Here is a 24,916-nt window from a genome sequence, read left to right on the forward strand (position 1 = left end):
TTGTGATTTTAAGTTTTTTCTTTTTGGTTCATATGGTGTGTTTTATTGAATGGTTTTTGTGTCTTGAACCATCCTTGCATCCCAGGGATAACTCCCACTTGCTTTTGGCATATGATGCTATTATTGTGTCATTGAATATGTCCACTAGCATCCTTTGGTCAGCTAACATCCTTGAGGATTTTTGTAGTTGAATTCATCAGAACTACTGGCCTGATTTTTCTTTACCTGTTTGTTATGTCTGGCTTGGACCTCTGGTTATACTGGCCTCATATAAGTTTGGAAGTGTTAAATCTTCTTCAATTTTTTGAAAAGTTAATTCTTCTCTAAGTGTTTGGTAGAATTTTCCAGTAAAACTAAATCTGATCTAAAGCTTTTCTTCATTGGTAGGTTTTTGATTATGAATTCAGTCTCTTTTCTAGTTATAGGTCTGTTCAGGCTTTCTATTTCTAGATTTGATCTTGTTAGGTTATATATTTCTATTTTATTTATGTTATACAAATTTTTTGGTATTTTACTGTTCATTGTGGTCTCTTTTGATTCTTTTTATGTCTGTGTTGTCAGTTGTAATGTCTTCTTTCATTTTTTATTTTATTTATTTGGTGATACTGGTAATTGAATGCACAGTCACTGTACTACTGAGCTACATCCTTAGCTCTTTTTAATTTTTATTTTGAGACAAGGTCTCACTATGTTGTCCAGTTTGGCCTCAAACTCAGGAAGCTCCTGCCACAGTCTCCCAAGTAGGTGGGATTACAGGTGTGTGCCACCACGCCTGGCTATTTCCTGATCCGTTATTGTGTTAATTTATTTTTTCTTCTATAGACAAAATTTTTCATCAGATTTCCTCCATATCATCAGCATTTCAATTTTCAAATTGTCATTTTTCCTCTTTGGTAGAGACAAGTCCATTTAAAAACAAACAAGCAAACAAACAAAAAAACCTTTTCCTATAAAATTATGTAATTTAGAATTTTACTGACCTTTATAGTTCTTTTCTAATACTCTTACATTCTTTACATTTCACTTAACTTTAAGATATCAGATGGGTTGAAGGAATATTAAAAATTATCTATTGGTGTTTCTCAATTGAGGCCAAATGCGCATCTCAAGTAGGACAGTTCTTTGTAATACAAGGCTGCACCATGCAGTTTGAAATTTTTAATAATCTTGGTTCTCAGGAACTACAAGCCAACAGCTCCTCCATACCCCAGTCATCGTGATAATCCAATTCAGACCTATTTTCCAATGTACCTCTGGAGGAGGTCTGCAACTCCCCAACTACAAAGTCCTCACTTGAAGTTGATGGTACTGAAATTGATGGAGTTGAGTTCAGGGTGGAATTGGGCCCAGACACTCCTCTTTAACTGTGGATAAAATTCTTTCTCCACCTGTCATACTTTAACTCCGAGGTAACATCACTCTTTCCAGTGTTGAGAAACACACCATCATACATATGTGGATACTCTTTTAGAGGACAAGGAATTCTGGTTTGACCATTTTTGATGCAAGAACATGGATGACGGGATGATGATATGATATGATGATATTTATTTGGTGTTATTCAGGAAAATGTCAGAAAGAGAATAGCTCTGGGATGGAGGGACACCACTGGGCCTGGGCCTCAGGAGAAATGGTGGGACTGATAGCAGGTCAGTTACTAAGAGCAAGAGGAGGATGTAGAAAATATGATATTTGAGAGAAGACCAAGAAAAGGAGAAATAATGAAGTATTTTTTCACTCTCTTTCTACCACGTGTCCTAGTTTTGACAGTCTACTCCAGGGCATAACCCTTCTCAGACATTCAAAGATGCTGATGTGAGAAGGCCAAGGGATTCCGGATTCCGGCTCAGCTCCCTTTCCCTCCCTTCAGGCCCAACACCTGCTGCCTCAGCCACCTGCTGTCTCCACTCACCTGTTACCCCCTTTCGTTCGTCATGCTTGCATAGTGTGCCCAAACGACAACTTCTGTTCCTCCTGATTCTTCCAAGAGATCAAATAAAGTTATCAATTAAAAGGAGAGGACTAAGAAACAATTGATCATTGGGAAATTTCTCCCTCTAAAGCTTTGTTAAAGTTCTGATCACATTAGACTGTTATCATAATATGGGAACAGCCTCTCCAAGGAAAAACTAATTCTCATTCACTGCTGTTTTCTTTGGGTTTAATGTAAGAAATCATTGAATTCCCTAGTCCAGAGGTTACTAAATAAGAATTCATGACTTAAGGATACAGATCTAAATAGGGGCACATCATTTTTATGGTAGGATAACACTTAGTGTCTGCCTTAGCTTCCAGGAATAAAAGGCAAGTTCAGGGATGAAAATGAGAACTGGACAGAAGAGGCATATTCTTTACTTTCTAATAAAATGAGGAGTCCTCCCTGATGAAATTTATCATGTCTAAAAGGCTATATTTGTGTAAAGAGAAAAAATACTATCAAAGGACTTCTATTATCTTGTGTTATTTAATTATTTAAAGCTCCATGACTAAGTTCCTGACTCAGGTTGTTAAAACAGTGGTTTTCCTATCCTGTCTTCTTTTATGCCTACGATTCCAAGTTATATTTGGCTTCTCAGAGTTTCTCATTTCCTGCAATGCACTACTAGCTCTATAAACATGGAAGAATAAATATTAGCTTTATGAGAACACGTTCCTCTAGTAGTTGAAAAATAGCATATAATAAAAAATACAGGGATGTAATATTGAAAATTATAGATCAATATGCCATCTTATCGTGGGTGTATATCTAATCCTCATGAAGGAAGTCTGCTTTTTCAGAAAAATGCATGCTGTGTAATACCACTTGTGTCCATGATATATTTTCATCCCTCATGCTTAACAATATATCTCAAGTGACTCTTGCCACACTGTGAAATGTTGCAGGCTTATTTTCCATCATGACTTTTTTTTTTTTTGAATGCTCTTTGGATTCTCACTATTAATTCTTGGAATTAAATATGATCCAAAGTTAATAAAATGTTTGTAGGTCCCTTTCCTGCTGGAGCCCATAGTCCTACATGAATGAACTCCTTGGGAATTACATTAGAAGAGGTTATTGCAATTTTGAAAGAAAAGAGAGTCTTTGCAGGGGACGTTAAAGTCAGTTGTCAGTCTTGCAGAGCTAATCAATGCCTAAAAGTGTGCAAATTGTTATTCCAAAATCCAGACTCTGTACATATGTAGAAGCAATGAAACTGTGTCATCCATTAACTGTGGCCCTTAAACCTTATAGTCATGCCCTGAAAGGAAAAAAAGGAGGGACTCACATGAATAGTGTATGAAGTGAAACACTCTTCCACAGTGAGAGAATGCAATACAAGTATGTTCACCTAGTACACTTCATTTAGAAATGACCATCCATTTGCCACTGACTTCTCATCTCAAGGACAGCTTTTCTTTACTTCAACTCTTCATTGTTCCTCTTTCTGAATATAGAGAATAATCAGCCTTGTACATTCCTGGCTCAGAAATAAGAAAATTAGACTTATAGGAATAGTTCCTTCAAATTGTCTGAATTTCTACAAATTTTTTCTTTTACACACAATTTTTAAAAAGTATTCATTTTTATTATGAAGTAGTATAAGACTACAGAGAAGAATAAAGCCAATGTGTCTACCCCCATATCTTAAAATGTTGGCACTACTGTATTTCCAGCATATCCCTGTTTTTTACATATAAAAAGTAAATCACTATTCTTTCCACTCCTGTCTCCCCAAAGGTAATATCACCACAATAAGATTGTTGTATATTATTCCTGTTTTAGTCAGTGTTTGTTTCCTGCTGTGATCAAATGATTTGACAAGAACAATTAGAGAAATAAAAGTCTATTGGGGGGCTTACGATTTCAGAGGTCTCAGTCCATAGATAGCTGACTCCATTGCTCTGGGCCTGAAATGAGGCAGACCATCATGGCAGAAGGGTATGGTAGAGGAAAGCAGCTCAGGACGTGGAACTAGGAAGTAGAGAGAGAGAGAGTTTCCTCTCACCAAGGACAAAATAGAAACCCCAAAGGCATGCTCTCAGTGACCCACCTCCTTCAGCCACACCCTTCCTACATAGAGTTCTCATCTACTTAATCTCTATTAGGCAATTAATGCACTGATTAGATTAAAAATTCTCATAACCCCCTCATTTCACTCTGAACTGTTTATCACACATGAGCTTTTGTGAGGCACCTCTTATTAAGTCATAACAATTCAATATTATATGTGTATGTATATATGTGTGTATATATATATACATATATAATTGATGAATCGATGTGTCTGTGTCTATACATATACACACACATGCACTGTTTAATTAGCTATATCATCTCTGTGTCCAAAAGTCCTGACAGGAGCATCTTAGAGGAGGAAAAGTTTATTTTGACTCATGGTTTCAGTAGTTCAGTCCATGAGTCAACCAACTCACAGCACTGGGTCCCAGGGGAGACAGGACATCATGATGGAAGGGCACAGTAGAGGCAAGCAGCTCAGAATATGGCCATGATGAAGCAGAGAGAGAGAGCTCTGCTCACAGGGATAAAACACAAACCCCAAAGGCACACCTCTAGTGACCTGTCTCCCTAGTCACGCCCTACCTGCCTATTGTTACTTTTCAGTAATCATACCAGTGGATTAATCCACTGATTAGATTATACCTCTCATAATCTAATCATTTCACAATCTCACACATAAGCTTTTGGGATACACCTAATCTCTAAGCCATAATATAATATTTTTTAAGTTACATAAATGGCAGCACACTGAATCTGTTCATACCCTCTGTGACTTGTTTTTTTTTTAAATAACACTATTGTTTTTAGAATTATTTCTGTTAATATATGAATATCCATTTCTTTCAAAACAGTTAATTGTTCAATAGTTTTTCACAAATGAATTCCTCTATGGCCATCCTCTAAAAACAGAGTATTTACCAGTCTTTTCCTTGTTCTGGATAATTACCTGTCTGCACCCATCTCATTTTTGCAGTAGATGTATGATTTTACTATATGGCACTTCTGTTTTCTAGCTACATAGAATAGGCACCTGGGAAATACCCTTCTTTATATTCTGCCACAAAACCTTTTATTTCCTTCTGGTCCACAAAAGTTTCTGCTTTGTTTCTTTGTTACTGTTAGATGTATCTTTTCTTTTCTATTGACTTTTTTATGAGTAGTTTCTAATGTGGCTTTACCAGTTCCATCTCAATCAAGTATAATTGTGTGTGTCTGAAGAGTGAACAGTGACAAAGAAAACAGAGCAAAGACAAATGAGAGAGAGTAAAAGAAGAAAAGGGGGTTATTTCCAGCCTTGTGCTTCTGACGCTCAGCTGGTGGACAGGAGTGACACTTTTTGAAGTATATTTGTGGATTCTTCTACACCTCTTGTCTCAGAGGTCAGCTTGTTTTTAGAGGCAGTTTCTCTTCCCTTAGATCAAGAGAAAATTTCCTTTCATCTCTTTGTTTCATAATGATATTAGAAAATGTACATCATTCTTAAAAAATTTGGTACCTTGTTAAAGATTTCAGATATATCTTCTATAAAAAAATTTTAGTGTCTTGTACTGTCACAAAACGGGAGCTCTCAAAAATTCTCAAATATATATATATTTATTATTATTATTTAATTTTTATTTATTATTTTTATTTTATATATATATATATATATAGCTTTTGATAGATTTTTACAGTTGTTTTATGGAGCATTTTGCCTAGCATGTGACAAATGATAAAATGAGTAGGCAAAATAATAAAAATTAATAGATATTACAGTAATAAATATTTGTAGATGCTACATGGTCATTTGGCTTGGAGGTGTTTTAGAATTCTTATTAATCATGTTTTATCTATTGGAACACAGAACTTGAACACTTAGACTACCTGTGATTGAAAACTGAGATCTAAAAACAATTGGAAGGCTAGAGTTAACTGAGAACATAAATTCCCAAGAGATTGAAATTAAAGCATATTTAGGGTTTACAGCTTATTTAAGATTTTTTAAAGTGTTCTCTACATTAAAATTTTAAAAGCTGTATTTCTTAAATTTTAGACTACTTTCAAAATGTGTTGTTTTGACACTCTAAGAAATTAAAACATTTTTTGCCAGTTATATTTTTTGTATACACTTGTGGGCTGAGCCAGTTGCCACCATTGAGACACACACACACACACACACACACACACAACTTACAAAATTCAAGTGTAAAAGCAATTATTTCTAGAACGAACCCAGTCTTTCCTGGATCCAATTATAGCTTTTTTTTTTTTTCAATTATTTACTCTCTTGAAATATTGGAAATTTTTGGACTATAAATGATCTTACCACTGTCCAAATGTTATTTTTTACATAAAAAGATTAATTAATAAGTATTGAGAACTTCCATAGCAATGACCTGGGTTTTTTTAATTCAAGTTTGTAGGGCTTCCCCCCTCAATCCTTATTTTTGTTACATTTGATGGAATTCTTCTAAGCTTTGTGCCAAGTTTAGTTTGCAGTAGACTTTTGTAACTGAGTATAAGTCCTCAGAAAATAGGGTTTCTGTCAGAAATTCTGACACACATTCCCTGTCGCTGCTCTGCTGGCTGTCACCATGCTGCTTTGGCATGTGTGGCTGAGTGGAATCAGCAGGGGAATGCTTTTTGGTCTTAGCTCTCCATATGTTTTTAAGTAGAATTTGTTCTAGGCTAGTACTATATTCCCAGTATGAGATCATTAGTGCTGTTTTCTTAACAGTAAATTTATGATACTTATCAGTATCCATCATAATGATAGATTTATTGATGGCCCTGGGTTCTTATTTGATATGTTTACTAATACACGATAAATGTAGTAGCTTATTCTAATAAATTCTAAGCTCTGTTTCTGGTTCATTTTACTTTAGAAAACCAAATGCTTGTGCTGGTCCATCTTTCTTCCTCTCAGTTGTTACATTGGACTCTGGTCAAACTACCACCAGACTCTGCCTTCCTCTCCTTTCCTAGGGGAGCCCATTCTGTCCTCTTGGTTCTGAAATACGGCTGCTGGGTTTTGATGCCAGCCACGGTCAAGCCACAGAGAAATGAGAGATGTCTAGTATTAGGCCTGCTGTTATTTTTTTACATATTTTTCCTTTTTGTATTTCAGGGACCACATAAATTTTTAAAGTAATAATTAAACTACTGAAATAGCTTAGAAAGTCATATTGTTGGATTATAAATTTTTCAAATAAAATTTGAGAAAATAACCCATTAAAATTTGAAATGGAATGGAGAATAGCAGAAAAGTGTGGGTCTTAATTCAGGGAAGAATACCAGCAACTTCATTTAGAATAAATTGAAGCATGAATTTGGATTCTTTTATACAGAAAGAGCTATGCCAAATTTAAAGATAATGCATTAGGCTCAAAATTGTTGAGAAGGCAAAATTAAATGATCAGGTCTAGGCAGAAAACAAAACTGGTAAGTATTAGGAACTTAGGAAAATCTTCAATTTCAAGTGTGCTCTTAATACTTGAGACAGAGACATAAATAATTAATGACAAAGTCTCAAGGATGCTTGTGTAAGAGCCAGAATTACTAAAGGGAAGCCTCCCTAATTTGGATGAATGAGGGTGAGCATACTTGTTGGAATTAGATGATGTTTCATTTCTCGGGCAGTTGTACTGCCTGAACTACATACAGTAATGTAGGCTCAGGGCTGATGGAAACTACCATGATAACAACAAACACCCTCCCTGTCCTGCTTCATGATCCCTAATTGCCCCCTTAGAGTTTTACTCTAAGGAGATCCACACTAGGAAGAACTACAAAAGTTTGTCCTTTTACAAGTCTAAGCAAATTGTATTCATTTAGAAAACAGTGAATTCACCTGAAGATAAACTTAATTTGAGCATAGGTCTCCTATAATACTACCTTGACAAATCCATTACTATTTAAATTCAAAAGATGTTTTAAGAGTACAGGTATATTGGCATTGTAACACTGGAAGATGACTTCTAAGTGACTATTTTCATTTACATGCAACATTTTATTTCTTCTTAACAGCAAGGTTTCACTCAAGGGGAAGAATAATAAGACATTAATGTGCAGGGCATCTGGTTCACCTGCTTGTGTTTCCACTCAGAGGTGACAGAGTGCAGACACACCAGCACCCCTAGTCTGGGGGAGATAAGGGGAGGGAATAATTGCCAGCCAGCTTTCTCTTCCCTAGTATCCCAGGACTTGGCATGCAGCCAGCATTTCTTTAATTTTATCTTTAGCTTCTATTGTGAGCACAAAGTTAGTTTGTGTGGCTGGAGGTAAGAGAGGAAGTTCCTTTTTATAAGTCATAGGGAATACATATTTTCACAAAACAACATTTTTTTCTAGATCTCCCCAAATATGACACTTAAATACATAATAAGTGAAAATTTGCCAAATAAACATTCTGAGACTATTTCCATTCATTTGAAAATTTTCACATGCAATACCACTGTTTACTGAACAATGTCGTCACTGTTAGAAATGACACCCTAAATTTCAGCAGAGAGTGGTATTACCCACCCCCCATCCAAACTGAAAGATGAGCTTAGGGAACAGAATGTGCTTTTTAATTTGGAAGAATTTTATTTATTGTTTAAAAATTCTGGGTAAAATCCATTAATCATAGTTTCTTATAATTCACATGTGTGTGTGTGCATGTAGGTATGTGTGTGTGAGAGAGAAAGACAACTCAAAGGACAGCAGTCATAGGACGAAGCAATTAATTTTCAGGATTCTCGATTCTTGAGCGTAATTTTTTCATCAGAAACAACCTGAAAGTAATAGATTTCATGTTAACAAGTTCTACATACATTAAAAAATATCTGTTTATAAAAACAGTATCACTTACATATTCCATATATAATTCACAAAATCTTATTTTCACTTATACTCATTAGCAAAGTGAGACAATCCATCCACATAAGAAATTCTGCTCTTTTTTCCCTGAGAATTTCTATCATTTGTGAAAATATTCTGTTGCTTAATCTACTGACTGAAAATGCTAAAATTATATTTTTGAAATAAATATTGCAGTAGGAGGTGGCAGGATGTAAATAGTATTAACCTTTCATTATACTGTACTTGGAACATTTTTTCCCCTAAAATTTCCTTAATGTCACTTTGCTGAGGTCCTGGGAGACATGTAGAGAACTTGGCTCATAGTAGGCTATGATTTAAATGATTGTTGAACAAATAAGTAAAAGATAAATTAAAGGTGGTCTACGAAGGTGAATGTCCCAAAATCCCCTAACCTCAATGGGCAAAGTACCAGATGGGAAGGGTGTTAGAGACATAATGCTCCACATTCTCCTTTCATGTGTTGTCTCTAAGGCCCCACTCTATTTATTGCTGCGGCATCTGGCAGGCTTTCTTTTCTGGGCCCTGCATGCTTCATGCCGTGTGTTAGCATTTTCCTGGAATGAAAGTCAAGGAAATACCGTTTCTAAAAATATGCTTTATGAGTTTTTAAAAATGTAATATTTCCTTTCTACTAGTTCATTCACTTAGAGATCTTAATAAATGACATTCAAATGCAGAAAAAAAATTTGATTTTATAATAGGACTATTTTATTTTAACAAAATATGTAAACATTGCTTTGTTTTTGTGGGTTTACAGCCACAGGCACTCACTCTGTTTACTAAAAATAGTAGCTAAAACATCTACTTAATTCTTATTTATACCAGGAACTTCTCTTTACACATACGAACAAGTATAATCCTTTAATGATTCTGGAGAATAGACATTATTTATTATTTTATTTTATAAATGAGGAAATTTAGTCTCTTTAAAAACATGGCTAGGAATTTATGAAGCTGCCACAGCTTTCACCTTTTTTTCTTTAATTTTTTTTCCCTTTTTAAAAAAAATAATAAAATGCTCAGATTTTAAGGACTTTTTTCTTTTCCATACTATATGAAGAAAATGTTTAACCATGCAGAACAATTGAATCACAAATCTACAGTGAACACTTTTATTTACCATGATGCATATTTCTTTTTTTTACTTAATGATACATCTTTCTGTCCATCCATGAATTCATCTTATTTTTGGACACATTTTAAAGTAAGTTGTAAATATTATTACATTTCCTCCTAAATTCTTTGGCATGTGTATCATATTAGCATTCAATATTTTATGTATGATTCTTTTTTTCTTTTGAGGTAAAATTTACATATGATACAATATACAGTTCTTACATGTGAATTATCTGGAGTCTGAAAAATGTGTACACCTGTGCCACCCATATCTATAGCACTCTGGAAAGTTGCCTCATGAACTTTTATGGAAGGGTCCCAGGAAATCCCTACCCCCCACCCCCAGAGTAAATGGGTTCTTGCTCTAGAACTTCATATAAATGGAATCACATGTTACAAGATCTTTTGTGTCAGTCTTTCACAAAGCAAAATGGTTTTTATGGGCTAATTGCTTCTTAAGTTATTTTTAGCTCTTTTCTATTTGTTGCTGAGTAATTTTCCATTTTATTACAGTTTGTTTATTATCCATTCTTCTAATGATAGACATGAATTGTCTCCAGGCTTTGACTAGCAAAAATGAACTGTGAACATTGTTGCATAAGTCTTTTTGTGAACATAGGCTTTTGTTTGTTAGGTCAACATCTAAAAGTAGAATTGTGATCCTAGATAGGTATATAAGTTTCAGAAGCAATTGTCAAAAATTTTCCAGTGTAATTGTTCACATTCCTACCAACAATTTATGATAGTTTTATTTGCTCCACGTTCTCAACAGCATTTGGTATGGTCGGTCCTTTTCTTTTTAACCATTCTGGTGGATTTGTAGTGATGTTTTATCATGATTTAAAATTCATTTCCCTTGAACAAGGTGTTGGAATTATTTTCATGTTCTTATTGTCATTCATATGTCTTCCTTCATAAAATGCCTATTAAAATCATTTTTTCATTTATATATTTGGTTATTCATATTTTATTGCTAAAGTATAGGAGTTCTTTACATATATCACCAGTGTTTCATCAGATATGTTTTTCAAGCATATGTGGTTGGTCTATTATTCTCTGGTAAGCATAAGTTTTAAATTTTGAGATCTAATTTATCAGGTTTTTTTTTTTTTTTTCATGATTTTGTCCTCTGTGTTGTCCAAAAATAAAGTAACTACTGCTAAGTAAAAAAAAAAAAAAAAAAGGAAAGAAAGAAAAAGTTCTCTTGCTTAAGCTTTATAGTTTTAGCTTTTATGTTTAGATTTATGATCCATATTGAATTAATTTTTATTTATCATGTGAGATCAGAGTAGGGTTAATTATTTTTTTGTATGGGCTTTTAATTTTTCCAGCACTATTTGTTGAAGAGACTTTCCTTTCCCTGAAATGTCTCATAGCTATTCTCAAAAATGAAAGGACTACATAAATGTGCATCTATTTCTGGGCTCTACTCTGCTCCATTGATTCTCCAGCTCTTCATGTCAGTATTATGCTGTAAGATTACTGTAGCTTTATAGTAAGTCTTCAAGTCAGATGGTTTAAGCTCTCCATCTTAGTTGTTCTTTACAAAATTAGTTTAGATATTCTAGTTCTCATGAAACTTATTTACATTTTATAATTAGCTTCTCCATTTCTAAAAAAATCAGCTGGGTGTGATTATAACTGGGAATATATTGATAGTCGGGCTCAGTTTAGGGAGGATCTGTATCTTAATATTGAGCTCCAATCCATATGCATAAACTCTCTCTCTACTGCCATGAGACTTCTTTAATATATCTCAGTAATATTTTGAAGCTTATAGTATAAAAATCTTACATATCTATTATTGGATTTTGTTTTTTTAAAAATATTGTACATAAAATTTAAAATTTAAATTTTCCAGTGGTTCTAATTTTTATTACATTCCTTAGCTCTTTTGGTGAGAAGGTCTGAGAGCAGTGATAACTCAATAGGATCAAGAACACTCAGCACCCAGATCTTGATTTCTTAATATCATCCTCGATAATAAGAACTAGAGATCTTTGAAGAAATGGCTGGTTCAATGACTGGGGCAGTCAAAATATAAGACAAACCAGGAGTACCTGATATGTCCTTAAAAAAAATTAAAGCACTTAAAAAGATTGCAGGCATGTCAAAAGGAGACAGGAATTAACCTTAAAAAGTTATAACAGGGTATTTGATTACAACCCAAAGGAAAAGATATACCTGAGTTCATCCTGATATAAATAAATGATCAAACAAATAAATAAAAGGACTAGAAGGAACAAATCTTCTTTTAGAAGACTTCCAAATAGTAAAGGCAGAATTCCTCTCTACAAAATGAAGCTGACTCTCTTGTAAATGTGGGCTGTATTATTGACTGGCTTCAAAAGAGGAAAAAGAGTAACATTTCACTGGAGAAACCTGTTAAACACCACCTTAACCTGTTGGCCAAGGTTTATGTCGCCAGCAATAATTCATGTTGGTATCATTTGCTCACCCCTCGTGTGGCATGATGAAAAGCATACCCTGCCTCTGTGATATTCTTCCCAATAAACATAGCCAGTCATGAGGAAAGCATCTACAGCCCCAAAGAGAGGAACAGTCTGTAAAATATGTGACAAATACTCCTCAAGACTCAGTGTAATGAGAAGGAAGACTAAGGAACCGTCACAGACCTAAAGAGACACAATGACTCATGCAAGGGGGTATCCTGGATTGGATCCTGGAACAGAGAAAAGATATTAGTGGAAAAACTGGTGGAATCCAAAGAAGATCTGGAGTTTAGTTAAGGGTCACGCACCAGTGTTGTTTTCTTGGTTGTGACAGGCGAGCCATGGTAACCTAAGATGTTCACAAATGGGGCAGTTGGGAGACGGGCGTGTAGGAATTCTCTGTTTTTTTTATCTTTGTAACTTTTCTGTGTACCTAAAATTGTCCCAAAGTAAAAAGTAATCAAAACAGTGGTAATAAGAGGATGGCCCAATAGACACAACAGATTTTAGCAAAACTAATGTGGTTGAAGTAGGGGCTTAGGGCCTGAGTCCCCACTGCCCCACCTCCCCTTGCTCTTAGCCCTCCTCTTCCCAGAACCTCAGGTTTCTCCAGCATGTGTTCGGAAAAATACTGCCCTCAGGATTAAACACAGATTCCTTGACGTGCCTTGCAGGGCCTTCCTGTTCTCAGCCTGGCCCAGCTTTCGTCTTCCCTGTCTGTTGGCCTGTTGCTCCTGTACTTATTGCCTTCATATATTCTAAAGGCAATCTCTTTGCTTCAAGCAGACCATGACCTTCTTGTTTATTTTGCATGTCCCATCCTTTCAGCTTGGAATGTTATTCTCAAACACATTCACCCTCAAAAATCTCTTCAGAAATCATCTTAGAGTTCAACTCAAGTGTCTTCTCTTGAAAGGCTATGGAGCGGGGGAGGGGGGGGTGACACATCTTTAAGTCTTGAAATCTCCACAGTAGTGCAGCAGCATCCCAAGTTGCCTGCATGGGGATCAGGGCTCAACCGCTCCTTAGGGAGATACCAAGTTTCAAGCACTGTGCCTGGCTTGATACTCAGTAAGTGTCAAATAAATGGACGAATGGATGCATGAATGAGTGAAGAATGGTAGCAAGTTTATTAAAATGAAGTTATTTTCTTTTCAGTAACCTTTACATTTATTTGAATCCAGCTGTCACAAAGCAACAAATTCAATAACTAATAAGGAAACTGATCTCAGTTGGCTAGATTTAAAAGAAAAGCATTGACTTTTCAAAAGTCAGTAGAAGTCTGAATTCAGCCAGTATGCATATATGAGATATGGAACCCGATTAAGTTTTTTTTTTTTTTTCCTTTAAGTAACAAAAATTTAACATGGCTTGTAAGAAAGAAGGTACTGTGAGGTTGCCTTTTTTTTTTTTCAGTCTGCTGGTATTTGAGGGAGTTGTCAGTAAAGCTAGTTGCATACATTTATCTTCATTAACCATTCCAAGGTGATGCTTTCTGATTCAGGTGGCCCAGCCATTCTCAGGCATTTTAATTTGCCAATTATTGTACCCACAGCTAGGAACAGATAGTGATTAGTTTCACATTTTGCTCACTGGGCAGCTTAATGTTCTTGTCACCTTACGTTGCGTCTTAAATGTGCAAAGCACAAAGAATGTCAAACATGTTTCTCAGACTTGCAGGGGCTGGGGGTCATGCCTACTGTTGTGAATTACTTCTGGATATAGAAATGAAAGGGCCTGGTTGATTAATAATACCATAAGATAATATTGCAAAAGTGCATCAGGCGGCTAACATGAACATGTAGGGTGTGGTGTGTAAAATCTGAGGCATATCTTTTAACTTTTCTTTTACAAAAGAATTTTTCGGAGCCAATGGAATATGTGCTAGCTTTCTGGTTTAGACTACTGCCATTTAAGGAAAGAAAGAGCCAGTGTTATGATTTTGTTTATAAAATAGCTATCAGCCTTAAGATTTTCCTTCTTTGAATATTCCAAGGCAACATAGGTCAACCAAAAAAGAAAAAGAGTTGCACCAATTTTTTAACTTAATGAATATTCACTCTTTTATTTGTGGATAACCTCACTCCAGATATCACTTGCTAAGGCCTTCTTTTTAAAATTGCCATAGAAAAAGTTCCCTTTGGAAAAATCCAGCAGCACACATGGCAGTTTTGTCTGCTGTTCTTTTGTTTAATTGCCTGGGAGTGAAGTTGACTCATTTATAGGGACTTAAACTAGTGCCACTATTAGCAGAAAAGATTATTTATCATTTTTAAGAAGGCATGGGAAAATGTCAGGCACACAGCATCTCAAACAAACTTTATTTGCTAGCTTCTTAAAGAATTTGTTTACCTAAAATGTTGTTCACACCACCGATAAAAAGAAAATGTATTTAATAACTACACAGAATTAATATGCTATAGTGAGCATGGCTGCCTAATTTAATTTATCTCTGATTAAGCCAATTATGTTTGAGATCACTTTACAGAAGAGATTTTTTTGCCAGCTGTAAGCTTATTTGAATTGTAATATAAGTTAATAATGTGTGAAATAACCAGTGGTGCGTACTTCTAAATGTTAATTTTATCAACCAACTTCCTGAGTAGACACATACCCAGATTATTTATTGGCATTAGTTAATATCTTGCACAGAGACCATATATTGGAAAAAAAATATGAAAAATATGCCTATTTTAGGAGGCAAAGACAAATGGAGCAGAGGTACTTTAATTCTAAAATCTAAAGGAAAGGCCATTACATTATAAAAGTAATTTAAAAATCAGTGATTGATTAATCATATAACGTGACATTTAAGATAGCACGAATCTCTTGCATGATTTCTGTTCTAAATCTGTTCTTTAAACATTAAATCCTCATGGCTCAGATAAAGTGGAAGCCTCAGGGATTTGGCAGGGTTCTGTATAGCATCTGCCTCTGGGTCTGGGTGATCAAGTCCCCTCCTTGAGACCAGCATGAAAGGGACGGGGCTATGTTGTTGTTATTGTTGAGTGACTTAATCTCTGTGTTAAAGAACAAATTTGTCATTTTGCTTATGCTGAACTATGTATCATTGGCCTGCCTAATTCTTCTTTGCAATATTTTAAGTGGTTATCACTGAAAAGGTGATTGGGCTAAATATTTTCCTTCTTCAGCAGTTGGCTTCATATACAGTTTTATATATGGTCTGCTTTCCTCAGATATGAACTTTATTACTTAGATATGCAATATTTAAATTTGGTAGTCTAGTTGCTTCTTACCTGCCCCCAATGCTTTTCTTCCTATTTGGAATGCCCTGTCTGGTCCTCTAATTAGAATACTACACAGTCCTCCTGGCCCTCTTGAAATCCTACCTACTCAGTACATTCACCTCAGTCATTTAGACCCATTTCATATATTTTAAGATAGTTCCTTGAAGTTAGAGATGTTGAATATTAAATCTTTTGGTGCCATTGTGCCTAAACATTTTTTTCTCTTTCTTTTTTTCTTTTCTTTTTTTTTTCTTTTTTTTTTTTTACTACCCATGGTGCTAGGAATTGAATCCAGAGCCTCATACATGCTAAGCAAGTACTGTACCACTGAGCTGAATCTTCAGCCTTATGGTTTCTTATTTAAAAAATGATATCAATAGATGTGATGATTGGTGCTCAGGATGCAAACACAACAGGGGAGAAAATTACATAGCACAAACTCTATGTGAATAAATATAACTTAATAAAGTCAGTTTGTGGATTCTAATTTCTTTTATATGTGAAGTACAAACTTGCATGCAGTATATAAAAAGCAAGAAGTTTTAAGTAGATTTATCTTTGTCGTGAATAGCTCTTAACTAGACCTATCTTTTGAATATCAGTGTGTGTAAAACATTGTTTCAGAGGCTTACATGAGATTCAGCTAGGGTACTTCAAACATTTATGCCATTGACAGGGACTTACCTTCAGATCTACTGAATCAGGGAGTAATATAATTTTTAAAAAGCTAACCAGATGATTCTACTAAGCAGCCAGAACTGAAATCCACTGGTATAAAGGAAACTTAAAGGTCATTAAATACATCATCCATCTGGTGTTTGATTGCTTTCTACAGCTGTTTAGCAATGAAAGAAGAGTACTTCTAATAAGAGGAGTGACATTTCAACTCAGTGATGGTATATCCATGCCACATCTAGTCTTCTCGCAGGCTGTCACCCAAGGTGACCCACCAACTTGGTCTATCCCCATTTTAACATGAAAGTGCCATGTAGTTGGGCATCCCTCAGTGCTGGGCAAAGTAGGACCACTGGTCCCTCTATTGCCACACACAGTTTTTTGGATGAGACAAAATTGACTTTTGACAAATTTCCATTTGAGAAAAAAGGAAAGTGTGTTTTTTGGGTAGACTTTTTAAATGAAAAGATGCACATAATTAGAAGACTTTAAAAACTTAGTAGAGTGGAGGGGAAAGAGACACATCTAGAAAAGGATAACACTGCACCAGGTTCTTATGGAGTTCCTGAGTTAAAGAAAAGGAGGGGGCTTTATGGCATGTAATTAATTAAAGAACATCAAAATATTTATTCGTTTTTTAATGTTAGTAGGCATTACGAGAAAATTCCAAATTTGTATATGTAATCAACTAAACTACAAGATCTTTGAGGATACTTTTGTTTACAAGTGAGAAAACAAAGACTTATTGGAGGTTATATGGAAAGTTACTGATAGCTGACATCTGATTCCTAGATCTTTTTATGGTAGAATTTTTGTATCTTTTTTTTCTGCTGCACATTCTTTTATTCCTAGTAACATTTAGCAAAGTTTCTTCATTTCAGATAAATGCCAGTAGATTGATATAAAAAGTTGAAAGTATTTCACTAACAGAAGTAGTTCTTGCAGTTTAATGTATAATGCTAGCATTAAACAGTATTCCATCATGAATGCCCATGATACCATTGCAACCAAAGGATTACGTTATCCCACAGTTGTTTTCTGTTTTGGTCACATTGATCACTGAGCAGTCAGTCTGATCACTACATGGTTGATTCATTTCTTTCATTGATTGCCAAAATTGCCAGATGTGTCCCAGCAATCTGACTGTGTTCATGACCAAATCAAATCAACTATGCAACCATTCAGCCAATGGTTTGGTGTTCAGCTGTCCTAGATATTGATGGTGCTACAGAGATGAGATATTAAGCTCTACAGGAAATATCTAGCTTCATTTAAATCATGATAGATTTTTCTCCCACTCTAAAATTTATATGCTGCTATGGGAGAAAGCATCAATAAATAAGAATTTTAAAATATTATGTTTTCCCTTTCTTTCCTAATGAAAACATTTAGCAAAAGTTGTAAAACTCACAAAAACACGTTAAAATGAAAGTTGCAGATTAACAAATACAGGATTTTTCATAATATGTTATCAAGTATTGCTTAAAAGGGGTGGGGGGAGGAGGAGTGTCTTCAGTCAAGTAAGTTTGCATAATTGCATATGTACTGTGGAGCTTCAAGAATGGCAAAATGATCTAATGTCAGAATTCTTTATCATGGATAGTTGGAGAGACAACCAACCTTCTAAATTTGTAGTTAAACAAAATGGATCCAGAAAGGTGAAGAAATTGCTCCAGAGTCAAATATTTTCCTTAATTCTCTGTCAAGGTGCCAAGGTCTTCTTTCTCTCCACTTTCATATTGCTCTTCCTAATTGCCTATAAGTGCTTTCTGTGCCACTCTTCAGTGGCTGACTGCAAGTAGCTTCCAGGAGACCAGCTTACCAGGTATGAAAATGATAAACTTATGGAAGGAGATCAACATCATGAGGTACTTGGAGAGAAGCCAACTGATTCATCCTACAGGAACTAGAGGATTAGAGAGGTGAGCAGAATGAGACTGGAAAAGGCGGGATAGATTGCAGGTAGTTACAGAGCAGCTACTAATGGTAGAACATGATACATGAAGTAGTTAGCCTTGTTCCTCTCTCTACTTCACACTGCCACCCAATTCCCATCCCTTCTAGGGGTTCCAGGGGTAGTCTGGGCTGCATTGATTAGAGATGCTCTGGACGCAGGGATTAGGCTCAAGGGAGGGCTGAAACTCCACAGAGTGAACAGGTGAGACCATCTTGGACTACTCTCCACATTGTTCCCAGGGCACCCACAGCCAGGAATGGCTCTAGGCAGGAGTTAGAAGATTCTTATTTGGAAAAACTAAATGGCCCAAAGAAATTACCTCACTGTTAAATTTATATTTTCTATTCATAGGTATATAAAGGTCTTAAATGTAAGTGAGTAGTGAGGGGTCAAAAATTATTTGAGGATAGTCCTCAATGTAAAATACACAGGCCAAAGCAGGGCAGCAGCAAGAGGGTGAGGTGCCAGCAGGGCTCAGAGAAGAGATAGATAATTCATGAAGTAAAGAATGGCTTTAAAAACCCTATTATATCTTCAGAAAGATGAGAAAAACTATTTTATTCATGAAGTAAAAAGAGCATTCTATAGAAAAGAAATAATCAGAAAGAAAATAAGATATTGAAGAGGAGATATGAAGCTCTACTGGAAATATCTAGCTTCATTTAAAACATAATAAAAAAATAAAAAGTTTTCAAATTTATATTTTTAAAAAGTCATTCAGAGTATAGAAGATAAAGTCAAGTAAACTTCCTAGAAAGCATATTAACAGGCATAGATGAAGGTGAGGTGGGATGGAGATAAGAACAATGGTGGATCAACCAGCATTTTACCAAAAGAGTTCCAGAAAGGAAAAAACTATGGAGAGAGGAGTATCAAAAAATAATATGAGAAAAAGTTTCAGTGAGAAGAGCAGGAATTTTCAGATTTAAAGGAACTAGAAAGTGCCCAGAACGATGAATGAGGAAAAACCCTCATTCTGGTTCTTTATTATGAGATTTCAGAACCATAGGATTAAAAAGAAGATCCCAAAACCCTTCAAAGAAAGAAAACAAGTAACATGTAAAAGATTAAGGATACCAGTAGCTTCAGTACTGGAAGCCAGAAGATAGCGAAATACAGTTGGAAAATCTGGGAGAAAATGCCATCTTCTTAGAAATCTGTTACAAACTTAGCTGTCAAACACCTGTGAATATGAAGACATTTTTCAGACATGCAAGGTCTCAAGAAATGTATCACCCATGTACCTTTTCTCTAAAAGGAGCCCCAGGCAATAGATAGGCAGCTGGCCTGGAAACCCACCAGAACGAACAGACTAGATGGAAGGCTGTGCAACAAATGGATCAGATAGATTGACTGGTTGGGTTGATCATGTTAAAAAAATAGTGATTTTAATGGGGGTTTTGTAGTTCCTTTGAATCATTCAGAAACAATTAGTAAAACAGGTTAAAAAAAAAGAGAATAGGATAAAAGACAATAAAAGGAAAAACAAATTGTTGGATAAGATAAAAAGTGTACACTTACATTACTTGCCTCAATAGTGAATAAGATTACATGGTCAAAATAATGTAAACATAGAATATTGATTTAATCCCCAAATGGTTTTTAAACCAAGAAAAACGGGGGAGGAAAGTTTATTGGGAGGTGATGATGGTATGAGTGCTAGATTCTTCTCATTTTGCATGATAATAACATATGAGGAAATCCCTAAAAATTATAATTGAAGAAATAATATGCACGTGGTATTTAAATCTCGGGTAGCGAATATCAGAACCAAAAGTTAAGAGTAGTTTCCTCCATTGTGGGGTTCAGCCTCTTTGAAGTTAGGGTGGGTTAAAGTACTAGGCCTAACATCTTCCTGCAGCACGTGGGGCAAGACTGTGGATTAACCAAACTGAGAACAATTGGTGGGAGCAAAAGTCTTACTTGTGTAAGATGTTACTCGCCCCAGCATATAAATGTTTTTCATGATTAAACAAAAACAAAACATGAAATGCCTTTCTCTGAGGAGCAGGAAGGGTAGTAGAGAAGAGATTATTGGTTTTGGTTACAGGCCTTATCATACCATTTACCTTTTTAAACTATTGGCAAATGGTACATTGATAAATATTAAGTTGCCTTCAAAAAATTACTAGAATCACAAATGGAAAAATCCTATTTCTAAAGTACACAACTTTTCATACCCCTAAAAAAAGCAAAAAATGAGGAAGAAGGTGATTTTTTTTCCCTTGATATTTTTCAGAACTCTCTTATTTACTCCAGTTATAGTAACGAAGTAGGGGACTCAGGACCCTCTTACTCCAACCATTTCCTGTCATCTACATTCACTCCCCTCGTTCTGTACTGAAGCCATAAAGGAAACTCAGTGTTCCCTTTATGAAGTCTGTATTTTCCCTCTCTGGGCCTTTTCACATATGATTATTGCTCACCTTCCATGCACACACATTCCCAAACACACTCACTCACACATTCATCCAAATTCCCCTGTATTACCTCATCCCTTGGACAGGTTACCTGTTTAGGTTTCATTGATGGCCTCCAAATACTAGAATCCTCCCCTTTCCTTGAGTTCTTATTGTATTGCCTCTGGTACTACTTACCACACACTGGTGTGAATGATGGTGGGTGTTTTTTCATGTGTCCTGTCTTTGTGAAGATCCAAAATGGTGACAAGGGCAGGAACAACAATTCACTGATATTTCTTCCTCTTATAGTGCCTGGAAGAGTGCTGATATATTCCAGGGACTACCTCAGACATTAATTAAATGAATAATCTAATCTTCCATTAAATTAAAATCTGTTCAGTCATATGGTCCAGCACTAAACATCTGCATCTGCATAAATAAATATTACTGGAAAGTAAAGATTTTTTTTTTTATATATTTTAAGGAAGCCCCTGTGTTTTCTGTGTGAGAGAGATCAGGCACAGTGCCCAGAGGGTAAACTGTTCCCTGAAATTTCTGCTTATGCTTCCTTCAAGGGGAATATGGAAAGCTTGTCAGCTTGACAGTTAACATTTGTATTTAACTGTGTCAGCGGCACAGGTATGCTGGCACTGAGGAAATGTTGCAAGCAAGATGACACCTAGGCCTGCAGGTGGAGAAGCCCCTACACAGCACCACAGGCCTCATGACAATAGTGTCACTGAAGAGGTGAAAGGGAAAGAGAAACTTCTCATGAGGGTAGAGCACTAATACAAAGAAGGGGAGTCCACAGATTCTCAATGCTATGGTAAGGCCACCTAGGTAGAGAGCAGCACAGATAGGACTTGGATCTATACCTTCTTACACCTCATTAGGGCCCTTTCTATTTAATCAGGATTTATATTGCAAAACCCAAATCTCTTTATAACCACTCAAATGACCATCTAACAAATTATGACAGGATTAATCTCCAATATCTATTATGGAAATAACAAAATGCCCAGCACTATTGTGTACATATGAACAGTATAGTACTCTAGAGCCTTTAAAAAGAATAAGGTGGATCTGTAATTACTGATGTATTTCTAAAGGAAAAAGGAGGTGTAGAATAGGAAGTCCTCCTTCATGCCTCGTGTGAAATATCACCTTTTCAAGAGGACTTCCTTAACAGCTGTATTTATAATTGCAAACATCCACTCCTCTCCCTCACTACTTGTCCTCATCGGATACATACATAATTGCCTTACTGGAATGTAAGATACATAATGGACTGTGTTTTGTTTACTGCTCCCCTCCCCCACCCTCAGCTCCTTGGAATTCCTGAATGAATTAATTTGCATGAAAAATATTCTTATTTGCACAGAATGGTCCTAGAAGGCTTACTGAGCAGAACTCAGACTAGGACTGTTTAGGAGGAAGTCTAACTTTTTATTGTATATATTTTACTGCATACTTATATCACTTTTAAAATATAAAACATGCATTTAATAGGGAATCCCATTGCAAGTGTTTTGGGAATGTCTGTGGTAAACTTATCAGTTATTTAATCCCCACTATCTATTTTTGATCCTGAGATAATGAATACTGTTCAGAATTTCTCTTCTTTCCCAGGTTATAAATGGGCCACTATTTATGTCTCTGAACTTATTATTATTTTATGAATTTTTTACCAATAGATGGTTTTTATTTTCCATCAAAGTAGTGCCATCTGCACTTAAGTTGCAATGGGGAAAATGGGTTTTTAGGCCAGATACATTTGTATCTTCTAACTTATAGCTAAGTGACCTTGGCAGGTCACTTAAACTGCCTTGAATCTCCAATCCCATATCTATGAAATTGGGGTAAATTTTCTTATGAAAAAAAGTTGTTATCTGGTGAAAACAAGCTCAAGTATGTATCCTCAGTGCCTCTCAGCAGAGCTTAATAAATGTTAGCTCCTTTTGTGGTACAAGTTGGCCCAGAGAGAAGACTTCTGGCAACAGTTTTATCACTGACTATTCAAGAGTGTAGTCCCAACATCTCCTAGAAGTTTATTAGAAACACCGTCTCAGCCTCCACCCAATCTGATGATTCAGAATCTATATCTAGCACATACCCAGGTGTTTTCTCCGAACTGTAAGTTTGAGAAACTCTTTACCTGTGAAATTATATTTAAATTTTTTTCTCTATTCTATGATGTTTTAACATGTGGAGGGCTTGCAGACTTGGGCTTGAGGAGGGACTGTCCCTTCCAGGCCTAGCTATTTGCTGGGGATGGCAAACATCTTGCCTTTGAGCTGGCCATAGATATTCAAACCAGCCAATCCTGGTGGTATCCCACATGCCTCTTTGTGTTAGCCCCCTGTGGTCTGGAGCACTATCTTCTTGACCTAGGTCACCAAAGCCAGGTACTGGATAACTAGGAACCACTCTCAGGACCTGCTGAAATTATTCCAACTAGCCAATCCTAAGCCTGGTTACCTGCGTCACCCATTCTTTCCCAGGGAAACCACAGTGAAGGCATTTGTCCACATTTTCCCCCTACTCTCTCTGCCTCCTGACCAACCCTGGCACCTCCCCATGTGGACCCAAATGACATGATGTGCCCCCCCAACTCTTGGGAACCATGGGTAACAACCCCAGAAGCCCCAGGCATATTTTTAAAAAGGCTGCCCTTCTACACTTCTTACTTGCATTTTCCTTGCCGTCCTCCTCTGCCCCCACTTCATCTTGTGAATTGTAGGTTCATTTGGAACAGTGTGAAGGAGCCCAGCAGAGCCAGATGTTCTGGTAAAGCAAAACTAACAGGCTGAAACACTAGGAGAATGCTAAGCTACCCCATCAGCCTAAACTTAGTTTTAAATGAAGATGATCAAGGATAACCACGTTTTAGGCTGTAAATCTGCTTAATGTACTATGACTATGTTGAATGCCAATAATACTCCTTAAGCACACACTTTGAACACTTCAGAAACTGCTATTACAAATGATTAAGACCTCCAAGATAACGGAACTGTTTGAATTGAAACACATGAACTTATTTACAGTATTCTTAGATGTCAGAAAAACAAATGAAAACCTGCCATCCACATCCATTCATTTTTCCCTCTGGCTTCTTAACATGGTATGTATGTTTTAGATAGAAACAACTCCTGCCAGGAAGCAGGTATTACCTGCGGCTTGGTATCACCAAGCAGCTTTCCTTCCCCCATTTGCATTTACCACTCGTCGATTCTGTTTTGGAGAGAATCTGAATATGTGGAAGAAAGCGAACAAGGCTGAGGTTAATACAGGCAAATATTAAAAGAACATAAAATAGACTTTCTCCTTATGATTGATTCAACAACAACAACAGAAATATAAGGAGTATCTGTTTCAGAAACACTCCATGTTTGTTAGGTAGGATGGTTTTCTCCTTATATATGTATATAAAAAGTTCTTTTATGGTAATTGTACTAAGAAATTAAAATTTGTTTAGCAGTTTTGAATTAGAAATATTAAAAAGGAAATTTTCCATTCTCTTATTACCATCAGGTTAGTGCCCATAAAAAAATAAGTCCATGTATTATGACAATGAAAGGAAACTTTGGCTGCCGATATCAGGATTTTGTTCCCCATACCTACTCCTATCATATTCAGCATTATTTCCCAACCAGTGTCTAAAATTTGAGTTGTTGTAGTCTACATGAATGACAACATCACCTGAAACTACAAGCTTGTTTCTAGTAGGTGTCTGATTGCTCCTTGACCCTTTTCCAAGAAACCTAATTTGCCCAAGGGAGTCTGGCACTGGAAAAGGGTGTTTGCATCTGCTTAGGGAAATGTGCCTGAAATAGTGACTTATTTGGAACTGAGAACGGAATGGAATGGGATGGAGAGATGAGCCAGTTTGAGCAGGCAGAGAGCAACCTGGGCCTCCTAACTCTTATAAAAGGGGCTCTGCAGCAAAGCAGTTTGTTGAGTCGGGATCCGGTAAGACTTGTCACCATTCAACAAACTGTCTCTGTAAACTCTTTGCAAAATTCCTACTCTAACAAATGCCTTAGGACAAGCCATCTCATCCTAAGTTCCTGTGAGTCTTGTAAGATGGTACGGATTTCTCGATTCAGCCCTGCAGACACCACTGTAGAAATTGTTCTCCAAGGTATGTTGCACATCTTAAACCCAGTTGCATACCTTAGTTGGCTGCAGAATGCTTGCTGGTGGTGATGTGACTCTTGAGTTCA

The 24,916-nt window shown here is 36.1% G+C and overlaps 1 protein-coding gene across 6 annotated transcripts in view; it reads left to right on the forward strand.

Moving 5' to 3' along the window:
- Enox1 (ecto-NOX disulfide-thiol exchanger 1) overlaps positions 1-24,916 on the forward strand; it is a 443,331-nt gene that overhangs the window by 180,679 nt on the left and 237,736 nt on the right. The window contains exon 1 of one of the 6 annotated variants that reach the window (XM_048800954.1): positions 24,629-24,834. The exons of 4 other annotated variants lie outside the window; for them this stretch is intronic. In XM_048800954.1, the coding sequence (XP_048656911.1) occupies positions 24,777-24,834 (58 nt within the window). In that variant the 5' untranslated portion in view covers positions 24,629-24,776. Of the gene's footprint in view, positions 1-24,628; positions 24,835-24,916 lie in introns of those variants that run through there. One more of the 6 variants, XM_015484322.2, reaches the window with a different exon arrangement.

This window comes from Marmota marmota, unplaced genomic scaffold, assembly GCF_001458135.2.
Source record: "Marmota marmota marmota unplaced genomic scaffold, marMar, whole genome shotgun sequence".
Taxonomy (NCBI): domain Eukaryota; kingdom Metazoa; phylum Chordata; class Mammalia; order Rodentia; family Sciuridae; genus Marmota; species Marmota marmota.